This window comes from Neltuma alba, unplaced genomic scaffold (assembly GCF_004799145.2).
Source record: "Neltuma alba isolate B1F8T4 unplaced genomic scaffold, ASM479914v2 tig00011485_pilon, whole genome shotgun sequence".
Classification (NCBI taxonomy): domain Eukaryota; kingdom Viridiplantae; phylum Streptophyta; class Magnoliopsida; order Fabales; family Fabaceae; genus Neltuma; species Neltuma alba.
The window spans coordinates 382,888-410,251 of NW_021636154.1; the positions used below are offsets into that span (position 1 = coordinate 382,888).

A 27,364-nucleotide genomic window follows, 5' to 3' on the forward strand; every position below is an offset into this window, starting at 1 on the left:
CAAATTACACGCAAAACAAAATTCAAATCTTGACTATATAATTAACTAAGTAGTCGAATGACCCCCTTAATTAACTAAACAACACACAACTTGCTTTGTTTTGTTCCTTTTACATTCTATCATTACCATTGTTCCCCCTGTAGTTTTAAGGGGTGTTTGGCAAAATCAAAACCTAGGTTTCAGAAGCACTTTTCCGCAAAACGAGATAACCTCCTTTACATATTTACTTTGTAATCCGTAAAAACACTTCTGAAACCATGATTTGGTTTCTATCCAAACACCTCCTTAGTTGTACACGAGAAATCATCATGCAAAACAAAGGAAGATTTACGCGGATGTGAATCGCCCGGATCCGTCACCATCAACTCTTATCACATAGAAATTTTCACGATAGGAAAGAATCTGCATTTATCTCACACCTCTGCTAATACGTACGCACTTCTGTTTATATCATTTGCCCCGCGAGACCCCATCCCAATTTGTCCGTTTTTAAATTGTCCTTTCTCCCTCACCTAAAATTAAATCCAACCCTGTGTCTCTCCCACCACCTACTCTTCATTAAACTACCGTATAATTATTCATATACGAATACGTAACACTTATTTAATCTTAAATACAATATCTGTTTTATAGTATAATTTACATTACAAAACAGGTGTTATATTTAAGACTAAAAAAAATATTGTACATGGTAAATGTTTGGAGCGTTCTTCTTCTGTTTTCTTCCCTAGAATAACACGTGGGAGATTTTAAGAAAGAGAGGACGAAAAAAAAAGATATGGCACCAAGGGAAGCTAGGATAGTGCATGGTGGGCAATAAAAGGCGTGGAAAAGTGATAAGAACCGGAGTATAATTCTGGCTATAATCAAAACGTGGGAAAGGGAGGGCACTGTAATTGACGAGAGACGACAGGACGTGTGGTGTCGTATTGAGGGGGGATTGTTTGGGCTGAATAAGGCTGAAGGAACGATATGTAGCCAAAGATCGCATCTTTATTTTGTTGAAAGCAATAGATTTGGTGGGGATTGTTGGTGAAGACATCATTGGCCATTTATAATGTAGCATAGGATAAATATCTCTCTGCCTTCTTTACCATTACTGGCTTGTCCTATTCTTTCATCACCCTCCTATTTTTTCCTTCCTTGATTCTTTGAGTCTTATTACGACGGTCTCATTTTAATGCACAATGCGCAACTAAATAAAAGAAATTATAAATGAGAAATCTTCAATTAAAAAAAAAAACTAAAGAGGAATGACAGTAAGCTACTACCTCTGGTCTTTAATATAAGACTTTATTTGATTTTTATTTTGATCCTAAATATAAGACCCCAATCTACTTTGTCTCTTATATTTATGCCTTTTTTTCTTCAAAATAATCATTCTAACAATGGTAGTTATCGCTAATACAATATATTAATAAGGATATTTTAGAAAATATAACACCTATTTGTTACATATTTGCGTTTTTAATATCCTCAAATTAGTCAACTAGCTCTTATAATTGGGACCGGAGGTAGTGTATTCAAATAAAAATAAGATTAATCGAGTATTACATATTTGCGTTTTTAATGGAAGAAGGATATTTTCTTCCACTTGGATAAAATCAACGCTCAAATGCATGTTAGGGGTAGCATTGTGAAGCCTTAAAAGTTAGTTGGGACTAGAAAAAGCTAGTTCCATATAAATAAAAAGGACGCTTGAACTTTCAGAGCAGCTAACTTTTTACAAAAAGCCATTTCAAAGTTAGTTTAAGCAAGATCTCTTTCAGTTCTGCCTTCCTACTTTTCCTGGAATTTGAAAATTTTGAAACTAATTTTTCAATATACCATCAAAACAAGTTTATGTTGAACTTGATTTTTATCCCAACTTTAGTTTGTGAAAATTAGCTGAGATAATAGTTGTTTTTGCCAACGTTAAAAATTATAATTTGGGATTGAATTTTTTTTTTGATACAAAAAAGTTTAGGTGAGTTGGGTCCCGGGGACTCACCAGGGTCAGGGCATGCCTACAGGCTCAAAGAGCATTTACAGAGGTACTTACAGATCGCCCACCAACAAGGTCCTCACATTGGTAATGGGATTCGAACTCACAACTTTATGGGTTATGAGCTGACTCCTTACCAATTGGACCAACTCTTATTGGTAATTTGGGATTGAATTTTTATTTTGTAAAACGTGAGATTAAAATTTAAGAAGCCCATGAAGATGGAGTTGATTTGGGGCCCGTATTTGTCTGAGATTTATGGGCTGCATGAATGTAATTTTTATAAGGCCTGGATCGTCTTTCTCCAACAATTCCTCCGAACCTTCGCGCTTCGTACTTGTAAAATATCATCAATATATATTACATCAAAAATATATATTAACCAGTAGAAAAGACTAATATCTCACAGCATAACGAATAAAGGTTCAGATCACCCATAAAAGATGTGCCTACATTTAATGCCTGAAATTATATTAAACAGGATTATCATTAATAGAAAAATACTTTTTTTTTAACCAGGAGATACCAGTTCTTAGCGATATATAAAGTATAAATATACATATTAATATGCACACCAAGTATAAACCACCAAAACCCGTATTGGTTGTTAGCGCCGTCAGTCACCAGCATGACTTTTAACCTTAGCTAGCTTTTTCAACTCTCCTTCGGTGACCATGAGACAGTAATCGAAAGGCAAGACACACAGAGATGCAAACCAAATTTTCTTTTTTGCTCCATATAAAATGCAATAATGAAAAGAAAATAGTTGTTGATAATAATTACAGAGATATAACCGATGCTATTCAACATCTTGATTTTCGGCAAATCAAAATGATTACTTTTCGATACTTCAGTCGACTAGGTTTTTATTCTGCAAATTCTACTCATTGCTGAGCAGCCTCTGCTGATCAAACCTTTTACGATAGTCGTGTCATATAGATCATGCGAAGATACGAAGCCAGAACCAATTTTTATTCATATTACAATTGATTGATTGATATGCTTTAGGGCATGTTACAAAGCACGAGGCCATTATTTTTCCTTCTTTGTTTTGGCCAAAAAGGCTACTATTCATCTTAATCATTCCCATACATGCAAGTTTTGCATAAGATTTTGGTATGACTTGTTCATATTTAAAGACATGGTTGCATTCAGGACACAAATTGTAGAATTTCCAAGGGGTTCAAGTTGAGACCCCAGAATTCTTGGGAGGTGTGTTGGCGACCCTCCAGCCCAGTTTGTCCAGCTTATCAAAGTAACGATCACCTGCCACTTCATCAATAGGAACCATCTCCGAAATTTCTCTGAGGTCCTCATCTGAAAGTTTCACTGCTAAGGCACCCACATTTTGATCTAGGTTCTTAATCTTTGTTGTCCCTACGAAAAATCCATGAAAGTTACATCAGATGACAAAAACATGTAAGATTGCGACCGAGAAGATACATAATAACTCCGATGTGTACAAATGATTGGCACAAACAACTTCAACACCACGAAATATTTTAAAACTACATAGATTCTTTCCTGTTCCGAGTTTGCAGAGAAGCTTTAGACAGAGTTATGCAGAATAATGGCTTATTCCAAAAGAATCTAATTCCAGTTCTGTCCTTGGATACTGATTTAAGGAGGAGTATTGGGAGGCACTCACCAGGGATAGGCACAACATCACTGCCTTGATGGAGTACCCATGCCAAAGCCAACTGAGCAGGAGTGCATTGGTGCTTCTTAGCTAAGCCTTCCATTCCTTCATATATCTTCTTGTTCTTCTCCAAGTTCTCTGCCTTGAAGCGCGGATGTGAGTTCTGATATGTACAAGAAACAACTATCAGACAAGCCTTGGTTCTTGAAGTGAGGAAATCCAGGCCAAATTAAACGAAGAAGAACAGACTAAACTAACTTTCAACTGATGATTGAAAAACAAAACAAGAGAGTAGTTATATTGTATACCAGGCTGCTAGCCGGAGGCAGAGTCTCCAAAACTCCTCGGCCACCAAAGAAGCCACGGCCAATGGGGCTATATGGCACGATTCCAATTCCAAGCTCTCTGCAGCAAAAGTCCATCACAAGAGTGGACTCACATTATCAGCCACACTAACTGAATAGACAAACATGTAGCCAACAGTGACAAAGTAATTGTAATTTTTAACTCTATGTTCAAGCAGCTGCTTGTAATTGAAGATACTGTTCATATTATTACCTACTACGAATAAAGATTCATGACACAGAGTAGAACTAACCTACAGAGCGGAATTATCTCCTCTTCACTGTCACGAGTCCAAAGGGACCACTCTATTTGCAGAGCTGTGATGGGATGAACAGCATGCGCCCTCCTAATTGTATCTGGACTCGCTTCTGATAACCCAATATACGTGACTTTTCCTTCTTCCACTAACTTCTTCAGTTCACCTACCTATAACATGAGATGAAAAACACATTATTATATTAGTCATGTGCCTGTCAGAATTCTCCGTGGCGTTACAACTACAAATCTAAAGAGAAAATCCATCTCAAAAGACTAGCCCATTCAGTAGAGCTCCTTAAACTTGTAAATTTCATTGAGGCTTAACACAATGCCATGATAGAAATAGACAGTCATAAGGGGCAGAAACGACTAACCGTATCTTCTATAGGAACTGATGTGTCCACCCTATGTTGATAATAAAGATCAATGTACTCAACACCAAGGCGTTTCAAGCTGGCTTCGCAGCATGAACGCACATATTCAGGCGTGCCATTGACCCGGAATTGGAAATTAGAGAAATTTGCTTCTTCAATGCCAAACTTGGTTGCTAGTTGTATCTTTTCTCTAGGCAGCTCCTTCAGGGCCTGCTCAACAAAACGAGAATTTTACGCATTCGAAAGAAACTAACCCATTTGACGCAAAAGTCTTCTTCATAATAAATCGAAGAGCCTAAAATCTGGAAGGACATCGTGTTTGCTCACCTTGCCAACGAGAATTTCATTAGCATTGGCTCCATAAACATCGGCAGTATCAAAGAATGTGATTCCTTGAGCGAATGCATGCTTGATAACAGAGATTCCAACGGCATCAGGAAGAGGTTCATTGTAGCTGCCACTTAGTCCCATGCAGCCAAAACCCAGCTTTGAAACCTGTCAATTGCAAAGATTAGCCAGGCGAATGGAAAATAAAATTACATTGTATGGTACCAAGACGGTCAAAGAAAATACCTCAAAGCCTTGGGATCCAAGCTTAACGCGAGGCATGGATGGTGCGGCCATTTAAGTGATTCAAGAATGCGTGTGAGAATATATGTTTCAGTATCACAACACCGATCGATGCAAATATATATAGCAGATGAGGAAGAGATCCTGTTTCCAGGTGTCAGTGATATGGAATTTTGTGATCGTCACTGAGTATGTTAGCTTCGACGTTTTCTGAGGTCAGCGATGACTGGTAATGCGGGGACGACAGTCAAGAAATGATGAGAGTGGAATATAATAGTCAGAGTGCGGGGTGGGGAAATGATGGATTCCTGAATCTGCATTAGGATCCAATCCTCATCGTCGCTTCCTTCCAACGGCGACATTTTTCCTAGTGATCACACAAATTTTGGTTTTCTCCATTGAACTCACCAAGCCGGCCCCCTCATGATCCTCGCACAAATTTCAGCAATGGAAGAGGGATGTGAGGCAAGCATTTTTGCTTTTTAGTTTATATCAAAGGGTACAGTCAGATCTTTTTAAGTATATTCAGCATTCCGATCTTTTTTATAATGCATCTAGTATTTTGATTTTTTTTATGCATTCAACACTTTAATCTTATTTTTAGTACATTCAACATTCTAAAAATTAGGTGTTAGATGTACTTAAAAAATAATGTCGAGGTGAGATGGACTAAAAAAAAAAATCAGAATGCTAGGTGTATCATAAAAAAGATCAGAGTGCTAGATGCACCTGAGAAAAAAGATTGTGGTGCTACATGCATATTTACCATATATCAAACATATTTTTAAAACATTTTTTAATCTGTTTTTCCAATTTTATTTAATTTTACAGTTGTTTCGGATATAATTTCAATTTCAATCATTTTAAAAGTCTCCTACCATGCTAAATAGGCCCTTATATTGGATAAGAAATTATATAATTAGTCCATCAAATTATGAAAGGCATGAAAACCCAGTGAAAAAAGACACCAAAGGATGAGAACAATTTGTTCTTGTTTATTCATTTTTTACTCCGCCGAATATGATGTGATTAGATGCGACTTCGCTTTTGTTTTTTTTGTTTTCTTCTGTTTTTTTTTTTTCAAGTTAACGCTCAGTTAGTTCAACTCTTTATCTTTTAATCTTTATCTTGGCCAATCATCTTTTCAGTTTTGGCCTTTATTGAAAAAATTTCAAATATATTATTCCGTGAAATTAGATTTCGAAAATATAAAGCTCCTTGCATCTTGTATATATGTATATACTCGTATAAAAGTTAATAACAAGATAGATCATGAGATTCTTTATCTGGTTTAATAATATACACTGCATAGTCTTATATCTTATAACCTCCTTGCATCCTAAGATGAGATAAAATTGGAATAGATTTGTACACCAAAAAAAGGGTTAGATTTTAATGCTTGTTAGCATGCGACGACGTGTTGTAATTATAAGTCATGCGCAAGGATCAATGCACAAATCTTATGTTTGAAAAAAATCTTATGTTTGAAAGATACCGATTCTAGTTTGGGAAAAGAAAATCTTAAAAGTAGGAAAAAAACGAACAACTATCAATGCTCAGTTGATAACGGTATCGGTAAATAATTTTGATTTAGACTCAAGAGTATTGACTATTTGTATACATTTGCCAAAACGAGACTGTGTGTATATATCTGATAATTGATTAGAATTATTATTATGTTATAATACAATATAATTACAGTTATTATGCGTACACAAAATAAAGAAAATCGCACAAAAGATTTTAAAAATTAAAAAATTGCATGCAAACACCTATTCACAAGATTTGTCATTTACTTATTAATTATTGTCAGTGATAATAGTCTCTATTTGCAATTTTTTTTACTTTTAAAGTTTTTTGATTTTTTTAAAAAATAAGTACAGTAATTATATATTATACATGTGATGGCCAACAAAAAAAAAAAAAAAAAAAAGCAAATAAACCCACCTTCGGTCATTCCTGGTGCTCGCGCCAACGAAAAACCCTTGTCTTTGCTTCTTTTCATCGCGCCTCTTCTTTGCGTTGTCGCCCGCTGCGACCATCTCTCGCTGCCGTCAGCCATTATTTTCTCCTCCCTAACGAAGAAAGGTTGCCTTCCTCTTCCATCGTTAGTTATTGCTATGCTTTTATTTATGAGCTTTATCGCACAGCAGCATTCTCGAACTCCTTTTCCTGCTCTTAGAGTATCTACTGGTTTGGCGTGCCATCTTGAATCCCAACGTCTTTGATTGTTCTCTTTGATTTTCCAAAGTTACAGTGTGACGGTTGTGGTCACTAAAACCTTTTCATACGGGCTTTTCATTGTTTATATGCCTGACCAGCAGTTTGCGGCTCTTTTACTGTACGTGCCTTTCAACATGCATATGTTTTCATCGCAGAGTTTTTCTGCTCATTGGAAACATAATATTACAGATTTTGAAGTAAATTGAATTTTGTGGGTTTACAATGCCATCCAAACAATGCTATTTAATTGAATTCCATGGATGTTGTTGGGACTTCCTTTTCAAAGTTCAAACAGGAGAACTTGACAAATAGGTTCAAATTCATTTTATTAATAAAAATTTAGCCGATTTTCTCATGAATTTGGTTCCGAACAGGGTAACAAGGATCTCACAACTGTGTTCAGCATGGGAGGGTCCCGAGATCAAATCAATAAGCGTCACAAGTCCCGCTTCTCTTCTAAATCTTCTCGGCATCAACATAGAACCTCTGTCAAAGGTTTATATACTGTGTTTTCTCTGCCTTTGGAGTTTGTACTTCACATGTTTTTCTGATTAAATGTTATTTTTGAGTATAACAGTTTTTTTTTTTTTTTAAATGGCATTTGTTGAAGCTTTTGTGAAAGGGTGGTTGATCCGATATCTTTACACAAATTCAGGAATTTTCTTTTGATTTTTCATGCCAATTCAGTTTACTTTAGACTCTGCACCTGAGTTTTTGACTTCTGATGTGAAATCATGGTGGTACTTCCGTCTTCATCCTATCACGTAGTAACTTACTGAGATATTTATTTTTTTGTTGTGAAATTGGATTTTTTTTAGAGAAGAGTTTGATAGCAAAAACAGAGTGCAGTAATGTCAAAGGAGCTCGAGCGGCTCGATTACAGAGAAGTAAAATGGTAATCTTTCTCTCTATCTGTTTCTTGCTCTCATATTCTATCACTTTAATTCCCCCCCCCCCCTCTGTGTTACATTTGCCTCACATAGTTTGTAAATTCAGATACGTGACCAGAAAAGGGCAGCCCTTATGAAAGAAAGAAGAGAACTTGGTGGATCAAGAAATCCTCCCAGAGTAATAGTGAGTGAACCTGTATTTTTGTTGGAACGAATTTGACATTCATCAGATATTATTCTTAACTTGGTTTATTGTTTTGGTTCATTTCCACATAACTGTACTGAGTGCATTGCTAGAATGTTCTTATCTTTTATGGATGACAGGTTCTGTTTGGGCTTTCTTCTTCTGTGGATTTAGATTCAATTGCTGAAGATCTTTTATCACTACTATCTGAAGAAGCAGTTACGGTGGCATCAGGAACAGTTGCAAGTTCTGAATATAGGACTAGAGTAACTGTATGTCATATTGCCATCTTATTGTACCTCTGGTTTTTCATGTACTATTTCTTTGTATTTCTACTGCATATTTGCATATGAAAAGGCTCAGTTTGTCTGCTTTGTTGTAAACGTGTAATCTACTTAGGACATCACAGGGTTTTGAAGGTATTCATTTGCATGCGTTTAAACATAAGCCTATGCGTGGTGAACAAGTGTAGTCTATTATGATTTGAATGGAAGTCATTTTCTCAGATATATTATGGAGAATATTTTTGTTGACCAAATATTTTATACTCTAGGTACTAAAAGCACCTCATGGTGATCTACGATTGTGTCTTGAAATGGCCAAGGTATTAATTTTTGCTTGTTCTGTTTGTTTCATGGTTTCGATGGCACCTGAAGTGCAAAGCATTGGGTATTTTCTGACTATTTATTTCATAGGTTGCTGATCTGATGGCTTTTGTGGCATCTACAAACTCTTTATATGCAGAACGTGATTCCTACTACATCGATTCATTTGGAGATCAATGCCTTTCTGTCTTTAGGTCTCTTGGTTTGCCAAGTACTGTTGTCTTCATTCGTGTAAGTTAGGGTGGATGATATCTGCCAGGCTCTATAAAACAACTTACATGATCTTACTGTCATTTCCCAGAGAACTAAATCAGGTTTTGTATATACACATTGATGTGGAAAATTTTCTTTACATTCCTTTAGGATCTACCCAGTGAAATTAAGCATAGACATGAGATAAAGAAGAGTTGTATTTCTAGTCTTGCCTCAGAATTTCCAGAGGACTGTAAATTTTATCCAGCTGATACAAAGGATGAACTGCACAAGGTAATATTTCATCTAGTGTTTTGGCTGCAATATATCAATGTTAAACACAACTTTAAGCATATGACGTGATATGCCCATTTTGATGTTCTAATCCGCATGTTTCTTTCCATTTGATTGTTATATTGCAGTTCTTATGGCTCTTCAAAGAGCAGAGGCTTAAGGTTCCTCACTGGCGAACTCAACGGCCTTACCTCATGGCGCAGAAGGTTTGAACTGATTTTCATAGTTCAATCCACATGATAATTGGATTTATCAATTTTCAGCCTTCTATGTTGATTTTATTTATCTTTTTTCTTGAATTACAGGTAGATGTGGTATCTGATAACGAAAATCCAGGGAAATGCACTCTCCTTCTTACTGGTTATCTTCGAAGTCACAGCCTTTCAGTGAACCAACTGGTAATCACCATACCCATGATTTGGCTATTTTAATTTCACTGATTTATCAGATGTCTTGACTTATTTATGTTTCGGCTCAGGTTCATGTTTCAGGTGCAGGAGATTTCCAGTTGAGTAAAATTGAAATTCTCAAGGATCCGTTTCCTTTGAATTCAAGGAAAAAGCAGGACCTAATGGATTCTGATGAAGTGGATAAATCAGAGGTATCGGCTCTTCTCACATATAATCAATGGGGCTTAAATAATGGCATTAATTGTGTTTTGGTCATTCTTAACATGCCTTGTTTAAATATTGAAGTTTTTCATGTTTTTTCCCATTAGCTTTCTATGCTTTGAATTTTATTTGTTTGCTCATTTCTTTCCTTTTTTTCCCTTTGATTTTGTAGGCCATTGGTTCTCTGGTTCCAGATCCCCTTAAACAAGAGCCTTTACTTGTTGAGAATATTCCTGACCCTCTTGCTGGAGAGCAGGTGGATGATGAATCGAATTCCTTTATTTCAAGTCTCTTTTAACATTTTAATTTCTGCTTACATGCGTCACTTGTAACTATTATTGTGTTTGCCAATCATTACCTGTTTAATTTATATGCTGTTTTATAGTCCTTGCTTTTGTTGTGGTGGTTGTTGTTGTTGTAGTTTTTTTTTTTTTTTTTGTGAGTACATGGTGCAAGTTGTTGCTTGAGGGTTTAAGTTAACTGGATCACCCATAACCTCTCACCTTTAAGGGTGAAACTCATGCCACTAGTCCTAGAGGCCACTGGCATGGTCCTTGCATTTTTGTCACTGCCCTTATTAAGCGGACCCTTTTTGGTAGTTTACTGCCACCAATTTTTTGGAGTAACATTGTTTTAGTGCTTTAATAAACCAGAATTCATTTCTTCTCAACTTCCACCGGTGTAATTAAAATTATTCTGGAAAATTGTTAGACTTTTCGTTATTTACCTTCAAACCTATGACTTTAACCCGCTTGTTCCTAAATCTTCTGAATTCATTTGGTCAGCTAACAAACATGCTCTATTGATGATTTTTTTTTAGCTTCAGATTCGGGTGAAAGCCAAATGATGCAAACAACACCCCCCCCCCCCGGCCCAAAAAAAAAAAAAAGGAAAAAAAGGGAAAACGAAGAAAGAACCCTGCCATCCTTGATAACTAGCCAAAATGGCTATAAGTTATTTGTTGTTTTCTCTTCTTGGCCATGAACCCAGGTTTATTTTTTAATTATAAGCTGTCCTGGTGTTTTGGACTGTGGCCTCTTTCTGACATTTTTCCTTATAAGTAGACCTGGCCAACAGAGGCTGAAATGGCTGAAGCTGATAGAGATAAAAGACAGAGACGAAAGAGGACTCTCCCTCGAGGCACTTCAGATTATCAGGTCTAGACTTCATGAGTTCTCTTATTTCTGAGTGTCTTTTGTTCCTCTCTTTAGTATCTTTCATGATGCCTTTTTTTCCTTGTAATTTACTGATTATCAAACACCTCTATTTAATTATAGAATGCATTTTTTATTTTAATTTTCAGGCTGCATGGATTGTGAATGATACTGATGAGGAGGTATCAGAAAGTGACAATGAGGATATAGATGGCATGGTGTTGGATGAAGGGGAAAATGATTTTCCTGGTCAGGAGAGAAACAAGTACTTGGACTTTGATGGAGATGAAGCTTCCCTCAAGTTCGGAGATTCTGAGGAAGAGTTGGATAGTGATTCAGTGATGATGGTGAGCTTTTAGTTAGCTACGCCTATATTGAGTGTGTCAGAGGAGCCTAAGCCTTTTTGAAATTGCTGTTGCATCAGTTATTCTTGCACATGTAACCTACATGCATTATTTATTTAATTGAATTTTTAATTTGTGTTTGTATAATTGTGTTTTATGCATTTTTCAATTTGTTGAGCTTTAGTATGGTAGTCCTAACCCCTGGCAGTGTCATTAACTTTTTTAAACCTGTCAAGTGACAATTTTTTAGTGACATATCTATTGTTGATCAGCAAAGAATAACTTATTTTTGTTATATTGCAGGACGAAGATAGCATGACTAGAGAGAAGATAAAAGATGAACTTAAGGAAATTAAAGAAGCACATGCTGCTGATGAGGGTGATTTGTTTTTTTCCTTCCTTTGTCTTTGATATTATTAGTCACAGTGGCCACTTGAAAGAAATAGATGCATTTATGTAAACCAATGTTTGGTTTTTCATTTTGTTCTCTCTTTTTTGTTTTAGATGTGATGATCTGGTTCTTATTGAGTGTGTCTTGTTACAGAATTTCCTGATGAAGTGGATACACCATTGGAGGTTCCTGCTAGGAAGCGTTTTGCTAAGTATAGAGGACTCAAATCCTTTAGGACTTCTTCATGGGATCCTAAAGTATGTGTGTGTGTGTATATATATCTATATATTATATTGCTTTTAGATTATTTATAGTCAGCTATCTAGCCTTTGAAAGCCTAAAAACTGATGTTTTCTTTGACTATACTAGGAATCTCTGCCTCAAGAGTATGGCAGAATTTTTGCATTTGACAACTTGAAAAAGACTCAAAAACATGTCCTTGCCAAGGCTTCGGAAATGGAGCAACAAAACGGAGAAAATTTTGTCCCAGTAGGTTCATATGCTAGATTGCACATCATGGAAGTACCCTGTGGTGCTGCTTCCGAGCTTTGTGCACTAGCACAATCGGTCCCTATCACAGCATGCGGCTTGTTGCAGCATGAGTCAAAATTATCTCTTCTTCATTTCAGGTATTGTTGTTGTGTTTTTTTCCCCCTTAATATTCTTTTTTATTTCACTGTTGAATATTTATGTTATAGGTTTATATTCTTTATTTTCAGCGGAACTAATACTTGTATTCTTTCTAGTGTGAAGAAGCATGATACATATGATGCGCCCATCAAATCCAAGGAAGAGTTAATATTTCATGTTGGATTTCGCCAATTTATTGGCCGGTATTGTATTTCATTTCATAGATCATGGCATTTAAATTTTCTCTAAGGAAATGATATTGAGGTAATTGATAATTTCTGTGCAGGCCAGTTTTCTCTTCTGAGTTCATAAATACAGACAAGAACAAGATGGAGCGGTTTCTTCATCCAGGCCGTTTTTCTGTTGCTTCAATTTATGCTCCAATTTCATTTCCTCCTCTTCCTGTGATAGTCCTGAAGAAAGCTGATGAAGGTGCCAAGCTTTCAGTGGCTGCTGTTGGTTCACTGAAAACTATTGATCCAGATAGGATAATTCTCAAAAGGGTTATTTTGACAGGGTATGTTCTCTCTATATTCTTTTATGATAATCTGATTGATACCATGAAGAAAAAGTGATAATGATGGTTATATTGTCTGTTGTATAGTTTGTGGAATGATACTGGTCAAAAAAAAAGAAAAAAAAAAAAAAAAAGGAAGTTTGTGAAATGATCAGCCAATGTTTAATGATATTTGAAGTGTGTTACTTTTTTGTGGCGTAGTTACCCCCAAAGAGTGTCAAAACGTAAAGCTTCTGTGAAACACATGTTCTATAATCCAGAGGACGTCAGATGGTTTAAGGTAAGAAAATGTATACCCGGCTTTTGCCTGAATTCTAGTGCAGATAAGAGTCTCTGTCTGTCTGTCCCTCTCCCTCTCTATATGTATATATCTATCACTTAACACCCCAAGAAAATAGATTTTGCCTTCTCACTTTAACATGACCTAATATGGATGGTGATTGCAGCCTGTGGAACTCTATACCAAATGCGGTCTTCGTGGGCGGATTAAAGAACCTGTGGGTACACATGGTACGTTGCATACATTAGAGATCTTAGCGTTTTCTTCTCTCTCTTTTTTAGGGCGGAGAGTTTTTTACGTTGTGCATTTAATACGTTTTAGGCTTGTACCCGCTTCATCAATTTTCTTGCTGTTTTTGATTCAGGGACAATGAAGTGCCTTTTCAATGGAGTCCTGCAACAAAATGATACTGTATGTATCAACTTATATAAACGCGCCTACCCCAAGTGGCCAAGCCATCTTTTTCCACTCACTGACATTTGAAAGGTTGGTGATGCAAATCATGGTCCAGTTTTCAAGGATCATTTGCATTTTCACCAACAATACGAGTCATTGATAGAAGAATCAAGGAAGCAATGCATGCATTAGTAAATGAGCTGAATATCATTTTTTATTTGAGCTGATGTATTGAATTTTGTTTTTTATATAAAAGGCTTTCTTATTGTAAATGGATTACTAATCCTATTTGGGTTAGAAATCCATGTTAATTTTTGTTTTAGTCGGGCATTTTTTGGTGTAAATGAATTCTAAATCCTATCTTGGCTGAGAATTCATATTGGGTTAACATTAGTAGGTATAATCCATTAACTTGAGTTCACCTTATTTTCTTATGGTGCTTAACTTCTTAGAGGATTTAAATGAATAGTGAGTTTTCAGAAAGTTGGTAGTTGGCTTTGACGCCTAATGGGTTTGATTCCATCTATGATTTTATACCATCGGTGCTTACCCTCGAGTTGTGGTGTATGTATTGGTGTATTTATTTTTTTAAAATAAATTTTCATTATAAAATTATTTTAGAAAATTTATATTTTAAAGGATCCGAAGTCAGCGTAATGTTTGCCTCGCCCCAACCACACCACCCGAACCTCAAAGCCGAAGAAACAAAAGCAGTTACGGAGGTGGTTTATTCAATTCACAGGACTTGCTTGGCAAAATGGAACAAAATAGGGAGAAAAAAAGGTAAAACCAACAAACAAAAAAACGAACGCAAGATATCTTTTTCGAAACTTATGTCTCAAAAATAATAATAATGTTAATAGTTGAGTGATAATAAATATTTCACGTGGGATGAAAAAGGACCCCTTAAATTGTACCGAACGGAGCCTACAGAGTGCGAGAACTGGAAAATCAAATCAAAAGAGAACCCGAGAATCAGGTTTTATTTGGATTCCCTGCCCCAACTCCACATTTACCCAAAGAACAGAGAGAGGAAAATCTACCCACACGCAGGACATCAAAAGTTAAAAATGTAAAGATTAGTCATTCTCTATTCAATACACATGACACCGATGAGCTCATTGCAAGCTGGCGTAAGTAAGATTTGCCTTACAAAAAACCTAAATATATTGGCAACCTCAAAAATACCTGTGCTACATATATAAAAAGCAGACCGCCCACAAGCCTCAAAGCTACATCTTTTGTTCCCCAGAAAATTGTACAATTAAGCATTGAACTCTTTTGTTACATTCAAACATAACTGGCTGGTATTGTTTACAAACTCCAAAGATTCTCTCTGGTTGAATACAGAACATACAGAATTAAAGAATTCTGTCCTGAAGGTCCGTTAACAAATTGGAGGCCAGGGAGCTGAGCTTCTTTCCGGTCTCCCCCGCAATATTTTTAATGTTAGATATATCCTGCTGAGCCTGTTAAACAAGACAAATATAGATGTACAATGGAGGGCGGGATAAAATCGCCAAAAATCCCCCTAAAATAAAGTTCAAATGATGTTCCTCAATGCAGCAAACTGTTAATTATACCTGGAAGGACAGTCGATTTAAGAGGTCGTTAGCAGTGAGATCAATGGAGGATTTGTCATCCGAATGGCCAAAAAGATCAGCACTGGAGATGGCAGCTGAACCCTAGAATAACAAGAGGATAAGTAATGCCAAATATTCAGCATAGCCGAGCAACAGCACTTTTAACAAGAGGATAATTATTTGCAAGATTCTTCCACGCCATGTTAAATTTGGTTCAAGAGGGGATCGAAATGCCAAAACCATGCTAGGTTCAATGTTACTTCCGAAAAAATAATAAACTTCAGTGAATGAGAGGGCAACATGATTCTATCATATAGTGGTTTCTACTATCGCAACTATAGAAAATAGACAACTGCGATCCCATTAGAAGATGAGATTATTTCCTAGAATGGTTTTTCTTTCCAAATCATTTCACGTGACTTTAAGAAATCCCGATTGAAATTGTTATCAAAGAAACCACCCAACATTGGCCAAGATGTTTAATATACACAATACAAAATGCACAGCGAGTTATTAATTATAGATACACATACTGAAAACTTAGACAGAGTAACTTGAGCATCCACATCTGTGGCTCTGTTCTGATCCCCGTAGAATTGGGCTGAAGAAATAGATTTAGCATTTGAGAACTTCCTTCTCGCTTCATCAGATTCTTCAACCTGACAAGAGAAAGAAAAACAAAACAGGAGTACTAAGCATTTGTCTCAAGGTATGCAACCTAAAGACCCCCCCATCCACCAAAAAGGATGTTATCTGTGTATCATATGAAACTTAGAAAAACTAATATTGATCGAAAAATAAGCAAGTGCATATTGCTTACTTGCACTTTTGAGGAATTTGATCCATATTTCTTTGGAAAACCACTGTCCATTCCAAAATCTGCAAAGAAACTTGATGACTTTGGTGGAGCCACATGACTAATTAGATGAGACCCTCCAGAGTTTGACTCAGAAGGCTCGACATCATCAGCATACTCAAAACGAGATGTCAGGGGTGGCCCAGCAAGCAAACTGCTATTTGCTGAGGAAGAAACTGGAGCAGGTGGTTCTTCTGGCTTTTGCTCATAGAGAGACTCGCTTGGCTGCATTATATATTGTAGTATTTTAAAAGATTATATCTTCAGAGTATATCACAGAATGAAATAATGATCAACCAAGAGATGATTAAATGTGCTTCTTCAAAGTTCAAAAAATGCTCATAAGTTTACATACCTTTTTAGAAAGCTTCCGGGCACCAAGACCACTCTTCCCAGGTTTTTTTGCACCAATAGGCTTCTTTACAGCAGAAGAAACAATTGCATGTGAAGCTCTTGGTGATGCAGAGCTTTCAGGCATTTCTGTCTTCCCCGCAATGTTCTCTTTTGGTTCTTCCTTGGTTTTAACCTCAGGAGGTCCATTAGAAGTTTGTACAGACTGAGAAGCAAGAGGTGATGTTGGCAAATCAGCCTCCTCGGCCATACTTTTAGCAACTTCCTTCGAAAGAATCTGTCTATACAACTCTGCAGCTCTAGATGTATACTTGGCCTCTATTTTACCACCGTCTGTCCAACCATGTTGCTTAAAGAAAACCTGTGCACGATTATTTCCTCCAAAGCTCATCGTTCTTAGTTGCTCAGGGGTCCATGAATCCAAATTCGTAGATCTACATAGAAAAGGCATATGATTATAGGGAGACTAATATCCTTCCTTCTTCTATCATTCTTCTTCCTCCATTTTCTTTTATTTTGTTTGTGGAGTACAGTCTCATGAATATGCAAGTAAAGAAAACTTGCAGTTACCAACGCTCAGAATCACGAGGAAATACATCTAGTGTGATAAATGCATATCATTTCAATCTAGCCGGTAGCCATCCAAAAGTAAGTAATTACTCATTACCAAAGTAATACCATCATCTTATCAATATACCTTATTTTCTGACCCATAAATGTAATAGTAAACAAGAAGATCTGGAGCGTTCCTGGTTGGCTCCCTTTTTTTCAGTAAAGTAGTAAATAGTTAAGCTGTAAGACCCTACAAATCCCTTTCACATAGGACGACTGAAGAACACGACAAAGAATGGCTTCATATCACAGATCAAGTTTCCTATGCAAGTGAAGGCAATATGATATAATGGCTGTCACAACTAATCTAATGAATGCCACCTGTTATGAAGATTAAATCGAAAGAGATAATATTCAACATATGCCAGTCAAAGCCTAGAGCCAGTGACCAACACAAATTTATCATGCTATCCCCGGAAAACCCTTCATAGCTATCCCAACTAGCAAGAAAAACCCCTGTTTTGCACACTTCCGCCATTTACCTAACTGCAACCTCAAAATTCAAGTTTCAAGTTCTTCTTCATGGATCAAAAACAGTTTTCCCATTATAAAAATCCATAGCCAGCTTCTGAATGCATCCCCAATTTACTATTCGAATTTCAAAAAATTATTTGAGACGATTCAGCCACTCAGTGAGCTATCCTAAATTAATTGGCACATTCTTATCATCAAAACGTAAAAGGCATTGACTCCTTAACACTTCCCCACATACGAATCCCAACAGACAGTCGGCTAAGGAAGCAAATCAGTTCTATCGAATCCCAAATTTACGTTCTGGGCACAATAAATTCGACGTCTTCCTCCCTTATAAGAAAAAAATAACTCCCACCAAAATGTATTTAATAAGTAAATAAAAACCATCCCCTCTTCCTCCTAGAGAATTATAAGAAAGCAACAAAATCAACTTGCCTCACAAAACTTATGTGGACACCAAGACTGCGATGAACAGCCGAGCAATCGATGCAGAGAAAAATCCCATAAGTGATGGACGCCCAAGTTGGATTCTTCGCATTACAATCGAAACACATCTGAAACACAACCAAGCAAAACTAAAACTCGTATCGCAGATCTGAATCCGATCTCGCATGGTCAAAAACAATCCGAGTTCAAAACTTCAGAAAAGAATACGTTGAAAATATAAAATTAAGAGGCCAGAAAGCAGGAAGCCAGAGATGTGCTTCATAAAAGAACCTTATCACCAAAAAAAAAAACAGAGAGAGAGAGAGAGAAGAACCTTATTATCGGACTTCGCCTTCAGTTTTCTGAAGACAACGTTCTTATCGGTGAAGCTATCGGGCGCCATCAGGGAGGGGGAATGAAATCAAAAGTGGGAAGGATATCACCAGATGTGCTGGGACGCTTGAGCAACGATATATATACAAGAAACGGAGGAAATAGGAGGAAGTGAAACCGGAGAAACGAAGATCTCGGTGTGTTTCTTTCTGATCATTTCTCTGAAAAAGATCCTTTATCGGAGAAACGAATGATGACTGAAATGACGAAAGGGCCCCGGAGATTAGTGGACTCATGGCAGGCTTGACTCCAGAGACCAGAATATTTGTTGCCATTCTTTTTTATGGAACTGTTGACTTCAGATTAGAGAATCACAGCCCCTGTAACCACATAGACTATGGGAATCTCTGTTTAATTTTGTTTGGTATTCGTAAATTTTAAAATTATATATATTCTTAAATTTCTTTTTGATGTTTTTCAGCTTTTTATGAACTTAAATAGAAAGACTTTTCCTAATCATATATCAATATCCAACATAAAATATCTGTAACAAACCCCATTTTTCATAATTTATAAACAAATAATTTTTTAAATCTTCTTTAATACATAAAAATATTTTAAATTAAATTTAATAAAATTATACTTTATTTCTCACAAGAAAATATATCGTTGTGAGAAAATTGTAAATTTGATAAATTATATTAATATCTTCAAATTAAATAAATTTTTATTTGATAAACATGACACTATTTTTTTGCGTCTAAAATAGACTATAATCATATTATTCTGCCTAAAGTAGCTTTACATTAGTTGACTAGCAACAATTCTCATAGGGAAACAACTAGTTCAAAATCGCATTATATTTATGAATATATATAATAAAAAAAACGCCACGTCATACTTGCGGCCGGAGTTCAACTGAAAATTATTCTGCCTAAGGATGCATGCCAAGTTTTGATTCCCTGTTTTAATTTATGGATTGCATAGTTGTGACAGATGTTGTAGAAAATTAAAACATGAATTATTTTGGTTGTAGTTGTAGAAAAGAAGTTGAAAAAGCAGTCACAGTGAAACCTCGTAATGATGAATTGATCATGCATCAGTTAGGTTATTTGCTACCTTACAAGAACTGTATACAAATTATTTGAGTGACGTTGACTAGTCTATTGTTTGGCATATTAGTTAATGCAATTTAGGCCCTTGACAGTTATTAATATTATTAAGGAAATGTGGTGGGATCAAATTGCAAGCTAAGTAGATCCGATGAAGAATATATACGGTCAGTATGAAATATAGTAATATTGCAGTAAAATACCACCTCCTCCTCTTCCACCGTTATGACCACTGCTTGCTCTTCCTTCATCACCACCTCTTCCTCCACCGCCACCTACTCCAAGGCCACCCTAATAGCCACTTGCTTGGAGTTCTATATCTTACTACGTCCCTTTCACCACCTCCACATGCACGAGGATTAACACCGCTATCACTAGGTCCATATCCTCCATATATAGCCACCTGGACCTCCGTATCCTCCTCCAGAACCTCCCACGCCACCATTGTTCACGATATCCGAATCAAAGTTTAGATGCCCCTTGAGATCATGGATTGATCTTGCAGCAGCAACAATAAACTTACAAGTCGCCACGGGAAATTGTTGCAATCCCACCACCATGGTTTCAGCCAAGAGGTGATGGGTGCGTATATCGGCAATGGGAGGGTCCTAAGGCGTGCACCGTGCAAACTAATGACAGTACAATAGGACCTGTAGTGAAGAAAAATTTCAATTATACTAACAAGACTTTTTTACATTTATGTACCATTCCGATAATAAACATTAAAAGATTTTCCACAATGCAGCTCAGTATATAAACAAACGCATTCACGTACCATTAATGTAATTAGACACTATTGGGCCTTTTTCTTTGGGGGCCATACCCTAATGAGCTTTTGCTGTCGCCCATTTGTTTATTTGTTTTTTTTTTTTCGGCCGTCAGTTTGTTTGATCTGATCTTATTTATCATAATGATCATGAAAGGAGTTGGTTCATATTTCCCCTCTCAGTTAAAGGCTCAATATTATAACACCACTTGATTTGGACAACGCTGCCTTCGATTCATGACTTCACAAGCTTTTCTCTTTATAATAACAGACTGTAAATTTTGTGCACTACCATGCTTATTTGCTTATTGAAACCAGGGAATGAACGTTGTTATAGATGGTGTGAAGAACCCGATAAGCTAAGTGGGCATAAGGAAGGCCAAATTGCCAGAGAAGAAAGCGTGTGGCGCTGGAAGATAAATATTAATACAAACAAGAGAAAATACCATAATTGAAGTCATTAAAAGGCATGTGAGACTATGAGGCGAGGCTCTCCTTTTCTGCATATAAATGCTTAGAAAAAAGTCTTATAATTAAGACGGAAGAGAGTATTATAAATCAGACATCTTACTATATATGAATCACGAGCTTCGAATTATGTGCACCCCTTGCATTTTTATGGCTTATGATTTGGTTATTTGGGCACTGTATAACCATGGCACGCACTTAATTGAATTAGAATCCCCCCAATCTCCCATGGCACGAGGGGGGGGGGGAGGGCCGATGAAGAGGGCATGCTTGAAGTCTTCAGTAGAGGTGTCTTTTAAGAGTTACTCATTTCTGTTAAAGTCCAATTGTCCAATCGTTTTGATGTCATACTTGTAACTAGAGATTTAAACAACATTTTTTTTTATTTAAGCTTCTAACTCATGATCAATCTTAGTTCTTGTATTTCTGTGATTCAAGCTCTAACGTTAGGTTGCCTAATGGGTTATATCAATAAAGGCGAATAGTAATTGTGGTGTTATTTTGTTTTTATATATTTTCTTAACTTCGTTACTTAATTTCAATAATTTCTTAAGTGTATCCAATTTTTTTATGGAATATTAACGTTCTGATGAGAACAAGGTAAAATTAATAGATAATATATTTTCATATTTTAAGTTCAGGTTAATTTAAAATTTTTAAAAATTATATTTTTCATTGAGCTTATTTGCTTGCGTCATTTAGCTTATGTTTATTTAGGTTGGTGTCATTTGGTGAAGGATGATAAAATAGTTTGGATGAGGAGTGAGTTAGATAAGTGAAGAGTGTAAAGCATTGAGTTTATAATTTAATTGGTTGAGTTCACACGCTGCAGGATTCGATCGGACTAATTGTGATGGCCTGAAAGAGGTAATATGGAATCATCAGTATCTGAATAACCGATAACAAAACAATATATAATACTCCTCCGGTCCTAAATATAAGGCTCTTATATATACTAATATAAGAATTTTATATTTAGCCGGAGGAGTAATAGTACTCCTCCGGTCCTTATTATAAGACCCAATTTGACTTTTTATTTGGTCCTAATTATAAGACCCAATCCATTTTCTCTCTTATATTTATGCATTTTTTTCCAAGATAATCCTTCTAATAATGATAGTTTTAGCCAATATACTTAATTAGCAAGGATATTTTAGGAATAACAACACTTATTTATTATAAATAACCAACTTAACTTACTTCCTTAATCTCCTCAAATAAGTCAATTGGGTCTTATAATTAGGACCGGAGGAGTACATCACCAAATACTTCATAACCAGGCTACCATCAACTTTATACGCATTCTCTTATTGTAAATTTAATTTAATTTCTCTCTCACACACACGTTACCTTTCTTAATATGGCTGGTTATTGGTAAGACTAGGAGAGGAGCCACTCGATCTAGGACACACATAGTGTCTGTAACGTAATCTCAGGGATAATATCCACCGTGGCCGCCTCCTCCACCTCTTTCTCCACCAGCCCCATATCCACCGCCATAAGCCGCTGCCGCCATACCCTCCACCACCACCACCTCCTCCTCCGGAGCGCCACCGTCGCCAAAAGATCCTCTGCCTTATCCTCCGCCAGCTCCTCCACTGCCACAGCCACCTTCATATGCTCCCCCAGCTGAACAACCTCCTCCCCCACCTCCACGCCCACTTCCTCCCCCACCTCCATATCCTCCTCTATTTTCTCCACCATATCCGCTACCAGACCCACCTCCTCTACCCCCTCCATAACCTCCGCCTGCAGCACCACTACCTCCACCACTGCCTCCCATTTGTTTAGTTGATTTGCCGATGCTCTTATTTCTCATGATTCTCATATCCGAGATCTGGTTCACACACTCCACCACTTGTCCGTGTGTTGTGAAAGTTGGTAGGGAAATACCGGAGGCCCATAGCTATCATCCGTAAGAAAGGCAAATTGTTTGGGACCAAAGAGATCGAATTTAATAGTGAGCCGTAAACGAAAAAGAAAATAGTTGATGTATGTGCTATCCATTTTTCACATCTATTCCACTTACCGACCACATGATATAGAGTATAATATATTGTTCATTTTAATTACACCACAATTTGATGACTTGACATATATGGTAAGTATAACTTCTTTGTATTGGCAAATATTATCAACCATCATAATTAATTAATACGAATGAAACATCCTTTACACACACATTTGTGCACTTTGCATTTTTCATAGCTTAAGATTTGGTTATTGGGCAGTACCTACGTAGACATACATATTCTGAAGCGAGTATGACCATGGCATGCAACTTGAATTTCATGGCTTCCCTTCCTATTTATCTCTACCAACCCACCACCGACTCACTAGTGTCTACTTCACATCGGTTGCATCATTGCATGTTGGTTATTGTCTTCCATGATTCTTTCTTTTATTTTGTAGAATGAAAACACGAAATTCGTATCTTTGTCTTTGTAGCTCGGACAAAAACATGCTGCTGTACTATGATTTGTGAATTTATTCGGCGGATGTCCCAAATTTATATTATCTCGTAGATTTTCTTTTTCCCTTGGCCTGAATTTATATATATCTTAGAGATTCAACATTTTGTTGCTTTGGAGCAGGCTCGTCATAGAGGGTATTGTGCTCTCTCTTCTCACCGTTCAACCATTATTTACAGCTTATATATGCATTACAGGACCAACTTTTTCTTTCTAAAAATATTTTTTGTTCTACTTTCATCACTAAATTAACAAGAAGATCTTTGTCACATTTTCTTTTTTTTTTTTAAAAAAGCAATGTTTTTTTAATTAACATTATATTATCCCCATTGATGATGTTTTGCTTTGATTTTGGTTTGATAGGGATATTGCTTATTTGTTTTTAACTTCAGTGGTTAAAATCACGGGCTTCTACACATATGTCCCTTAACCAACCCGTATCATCTGAATGACCATTAGGTGGCCCCAAAAAAACACTTTATTTTATTTTTAGTGATATATGATTTTGTTTGATTGTAAGTTATAAATATAAATGCAATTAACAAACCCCTCTTGTCCATTAATCCTATTGCCAACAATATTCATATATCATTTGTTGAATGTGTTCACAAAAGTGACTCTATTATTGCCATTGCGAGCTACTGATTAAGATTGTCTGTTATCTTAGTTCCGCATTAATTGCACAATTATTGAAACTGGTAATGTACGTTATCGTCATCACTATAGGGATATACTCCTCCGGTCCTAAATGTAAGACCCTTATACTAGTGTGTATAAGGGTCTTACATTTAAGACCGGAGGAGTATATAGAGAGAGCATATGTAGCACTAATCTTGACAGCCTCTTGCTGGCACACATATTACACTTGAAAATAAAGCATAGAACGTAACTCAGTAATCGTTACTTTCTTATTATGCATATAGTTTGTTATATTAGTAGTACGAGCAAAAGGAGCTGTTGTTTCTGGACCCGATTGTTATCATCCAGTATCAGGGGTAATATCCACCGTGGCCACCTCCTTCACCACTTTCACCGCCCCCGCCATATCCACCTCCATGAGCACCTCCACCGCCATACCCCCCCCGCCGCCGCCGCCACCAGCAGCTCCTCCACCGGCTCCTCCTCCACTGCCATACCCGCCCCCATGTCCTCCACCAGCTGCACCACCTCCTCCGCCACCTCCATTTCCTCCCCCACCTCCATATCCTCTTCCATTTTCTCCTCCATATCCGCCACCAGCTCCACCTCCTTTCCCGCCTCCATAACCTCCACCGGCACCACCTGCAGAACCACCACCTCCACCACTGCCACCACCGCCTCCTCCTCCATACCCACCTCCTTGGGCTCCTCCTCCACCATAGCCCTCACCGCCACCTTTACCAGCACCCCCACCATATCCACCAGCTCCAGCACCGCCACCTCCTCCTCCTCCACTTCCACCGCCCCCACCTCCTCCTCCTCCAGGACCATATCCCGCCCCACCACCTTCACCTCCTCCATAGCCACCCGCACCATGCTCTCCTACGCCTCCATCTCCTCCACCTCCACTGCCCCCATAACCCCTGACCACCACACCACCATGATGCACAACATCTGCACCGAAGTTGAGATCCCCCTCAAGACCAAGGAGAGATCTCGCAGCAACGCAAATAGTCACACCCAATAACAGAAAGAAAGCAATACTGATAAGCTTAGAAGTTGCCATGGGAAAATGCTGAATTCCCACAACTATATGGTTTTAGCAAAAGAGGTTGTGTGTGTATAGGGAATGGGAGTGGGGATGAAGGGTCCTAAAGCGTGTATCGTGCAAAAAAGTGACAGCACAAGCTCATATAGGACCTACAAAAAAGAACATTCTCAATGACACTAAAGAATTTTTTTTTCCCCCCATAGAAACTTATATATTAGTGTTTGGGGGGAGGAGTAGTGAGCTTTGGCTGTCGCCCATTTGTTTATTTGATTGGCAAATGGTTCACACTTGGCGCCACTTGCCACTTTTGTAAGAGTTAATTAGCTAGCAGAGAAGTTCCGAATTGCACCACCAAATTATGAGCCCCTCTTGATTTAGGCTCCATGTCCAAATTGGACCACTTGGCTATGATACGTATATATCTCTCGAGCCTTTTCTTTTCAGAACACTGCATGCGTACAAATTTCTTGACTGGCTATTGAAGTTTGGGAATGAGCATAATTACATATATGGAGTGAATGAGCCATCATTAGAGGTCGGTTGTTTGAAACCAAAGAGTGTAATATTATACAACATCACAAACAAAAGAGGTTGATAGGATTTAGCTAATATAGTGTACAGCCGGAAAAGAAAAGGAAAACTGCTCATGTACGTAACATCTATTTCATCAGGCTATTCCACTGATCCAGCACACACGATTTTGTCTGTTTTAATTATGTGACAAAGTACTAATTTCTTTGTATTGAGGTAACTATATAAAATTGCCCCAATGATAGAGTGCTTTTGATGAGCTTCAACTTCTCTGGAAACATGCATTTCAAATACTCCTCCTCCGGTACTTAATATTAACCTAATTGGGAAGTCGATGTTGATCTTATATATAAGACTTATTTCACATGTTTATCAATTTTTTTCCAAATTAACCTTATTTATATTTTCTTGACAATGATCAAGTAGGAAAAGGAAGGAAAGAATTAAAAAAATATCATATTAATTAATTTAACTAACATTCTTAGTAGACTCAAATTAGTTATTAGGTCTTATATTACGGAGAGGAGGAGTATATATGTAGTTTGCACTTTTCATAGCTTATGATTTGGTTGTGAAGCACAATATTTATATATATATATATATATATATATATAATCTGTACCGAATATGTGTGGCATGCGATAACTCGATCGCATTTCATGGCTTTCACGTATGAACTCGTAATAAACCTAAACTTGGTAATTATCTCTGGCTGCCAACTACCCACTACCGACCCTCTCATGTCTACTTCGCATTGGTTGCATGTGGGCTGTCTTCCATTCTTGCTTGTTTTCATTACTTTGTATCATGATGTTCGTTACTTCGGATTTGTAACTTGGACAGAACTATACATAATTTGTGAATTTATGGGGCTAATGTCCCATGAAATTTATATTATCTCATGGATCTTTTTTTCTTGGCCTGATTAATTTATGTCATAGATTCAATAAACTTGGTGAGGGAATATTGTTATTACAATTACTTACATATATTGCCAAGTGGGGATAAACAACGACTACAATAATTTAATGAACTAGAGTGTATTTTGCTTACTTTGTTTGAAAATTTGGGATGAGGGAATAAATTATTAGTAAAACGTTAGCAGAGAGAGTTACCAATAGTTCCTGAGCGAAAATTTCCAGAGGAAACAAGATTGAACCTTAACCCTTGTTATAACAACTGCCAAGAGTTTACTTATTTACTGCTGGGGTATCTGGAACTATTTGAAGGCAAACTCAAGGCCTTCGGATCATTTATAAATATTATTTAGTATTTCTATAATAATCAAACAAGTCAGTTAAACTTCAAAGGGAAAAAATAGTTTTTTTGTTTTTGTTGACACGTCAAGAGAGTTTGAATCATGGACTTTGCATACATCCTAGCTCACCCACATATATACCATCTAAAATCTGAATCAGTATTATCATGTGGCAAGAAACAACGTTTTATATTTAATATTCTATTAATATGAAATCAAACATCTAATTGAACTGATTACTACCTTCGATTCTAATTATAAAATCTTATTTATAGACTATAAACAATATCTTATAATTAGGACCAAAGGTAATAAATGTGAGGTGATTAAATATTTTTCTTATATTTCTCATGGAGGTCATTTTACTGTCTTTTTCTGACGTACGCAGCATCATTTGAGTAGCAAGGATTTGAGTTGTGGGTGAAGTGCTAGCATTCAGTTGGCGGTAAGTATTGTTGAGCTCACAAATGTACAATAATAAACTGATTAATTAGTTGTGCTCTAGGCTTCAACTTTCACCTTTGTTACTTAATAAAAAAACTAGTTTGACAT

At 36.9% G+C, this 27,364-nt stretch overlaps 3 protein-coding genes and 1 pseudogene across 5 annotated transcripts; 1 reads left to right on the forward strand and 3 right to left on the reverse strand.

Moving 5' to 3' along the window:
- Nucleotides 1–2,940: 2,940 nt before the first annotated feature.
- LOC114714094 (probable aldo-keto reductase 1) lies at nucleotides 2,941–5,251 on the reverse strand. The gene is made up of 7 exons (XM_028898783.1): nucleotides 5,174–5,251; nucleotides 4,928–5,095; nucleotides 4,601–4,810; nucleotides 4,222–4,394; nucleotides 3,932–4,028; nucleotides 3,633–3,786; nucleotides 2,941–3,361 (listed from the first exon to the last, which is right to left on the reverse strand). Exons 1-7 carry the CDS (start codon nucleotides 5,222–5,224, stop codon nucleotides 3,168–3,170), a joined length of 1,047 nt encoding a protein of 348 aa, XP_028754616.1. The 5' UTR covers nucleotides 5,225–5,251; the 3' UTR covers nucleotides 2,941–3,167.
- Nucleotides 5,252–7,139: 1,888 nt separating this feature from the next.
- Nucleotides 7,140–14,307, forward strand: LOC114714106 (pre-rRNA-processing protein TSR1 homolog). 3 transcript variants are annotated; one of them, XM_028898799.1, is made up of 22 exons: nucleotides 7,140–7,258; nucleotides 7,777–7,888; nucleotides 8,212–8,288; nucleotides 8,390–8,467; nucleotides 8,608–8,739; nucleotides 9,021–9,071; nucleotides 9,163–9,303; nucleotides 9,436–9,558; nucleotides 9,687–9,764; nucleotides 9,864–9,956; nucleotides 10,037–10,159; nucleotides 10,342–10,425; nucleotides 11,234–11,326; nucleotides 11,473–11,670; nucleotides 11,971–12,046; nucleotides 12,212–12,315; nucleotides 12,428–12,687; nucleotides 12,805–12,891; nucleotides 12,975–13,205; nucleotides 13,407–13,485; nucleotides 13,652–13,715; nucleotides 13,850–14,307. In XM_028898799.1, exons 2-22 carry the CDS (start codon nucleotides 7,798–7,800, stop codon nucleotides 13,966–13,968), a joined length of 2,382 nt encoding a protein of 793 aa, XP_028754632.1. In that variant the 5' UTR covers nucleotides 7,140–7,258; nucleotides 7,777–7,797; the 3' UTR covers nucleotides 13,969–14,307. The 3 variants fall into 3 exon arrangements, with proteins under 3 accessions (XP_028754632.1, XP_028754630.1, XP_028754631.1); XM_028898797.1 differs by having other exon boundaries at nucleotides 7,146–7,258; nucleotides 7,768–7,888; XM_028898798.1 differs by lacking the exon at nucleotides 7,140–7,258 and adding an exon at nucleotides 7,490–7,511 and having other exon boundaries at nucleotides 7,768–7,888.
- Nucleotides 14,308–14,938: 631 nt separating this feature from the next.
- On the reverse strand, nucleotides 14,939–18,755 carry LOC114714097 (probable ADP-ribosylation factor GTPase-activating protein AGD8). The gene is made up of 7 exons (XM_028898786.1): nucleotides 18,518–18,755; nucleotides 18,193–18,311; nucleotides 16,676–17,105; nucleotides 16,285–16,545; nucleotides 15,998–16,123; nucleotides 15,465–15,566; nucleotides 14,939–15,350 (listed from the first exon to the last, which is right to left on the reverse strand). The coding sequence occupies exons 1-7, from the start codon at nucleotides 18,584–18,586 to the stop codon at nucleotides 15,243–15,245; spliced, it is 1,215 nt and encodes a 404-aa protein (XP_028754619.1). The 5' UTR covers nucleotides 18,587–18,755; the 3' UTR covers nucleotides 14,939–15,242.
- A 3,539-nt stretch (nucleotides 18,756–22,294) lies between these two features.
- Nucleotides 22,295–25,080, reverse strand: LOC114714037 (glycine-rich cell wall structural protein 1.0-like; annotated as a pseudogene).
- Nucleotides 25,081–27,364: the final 2,284 nt, after the last annotated feature.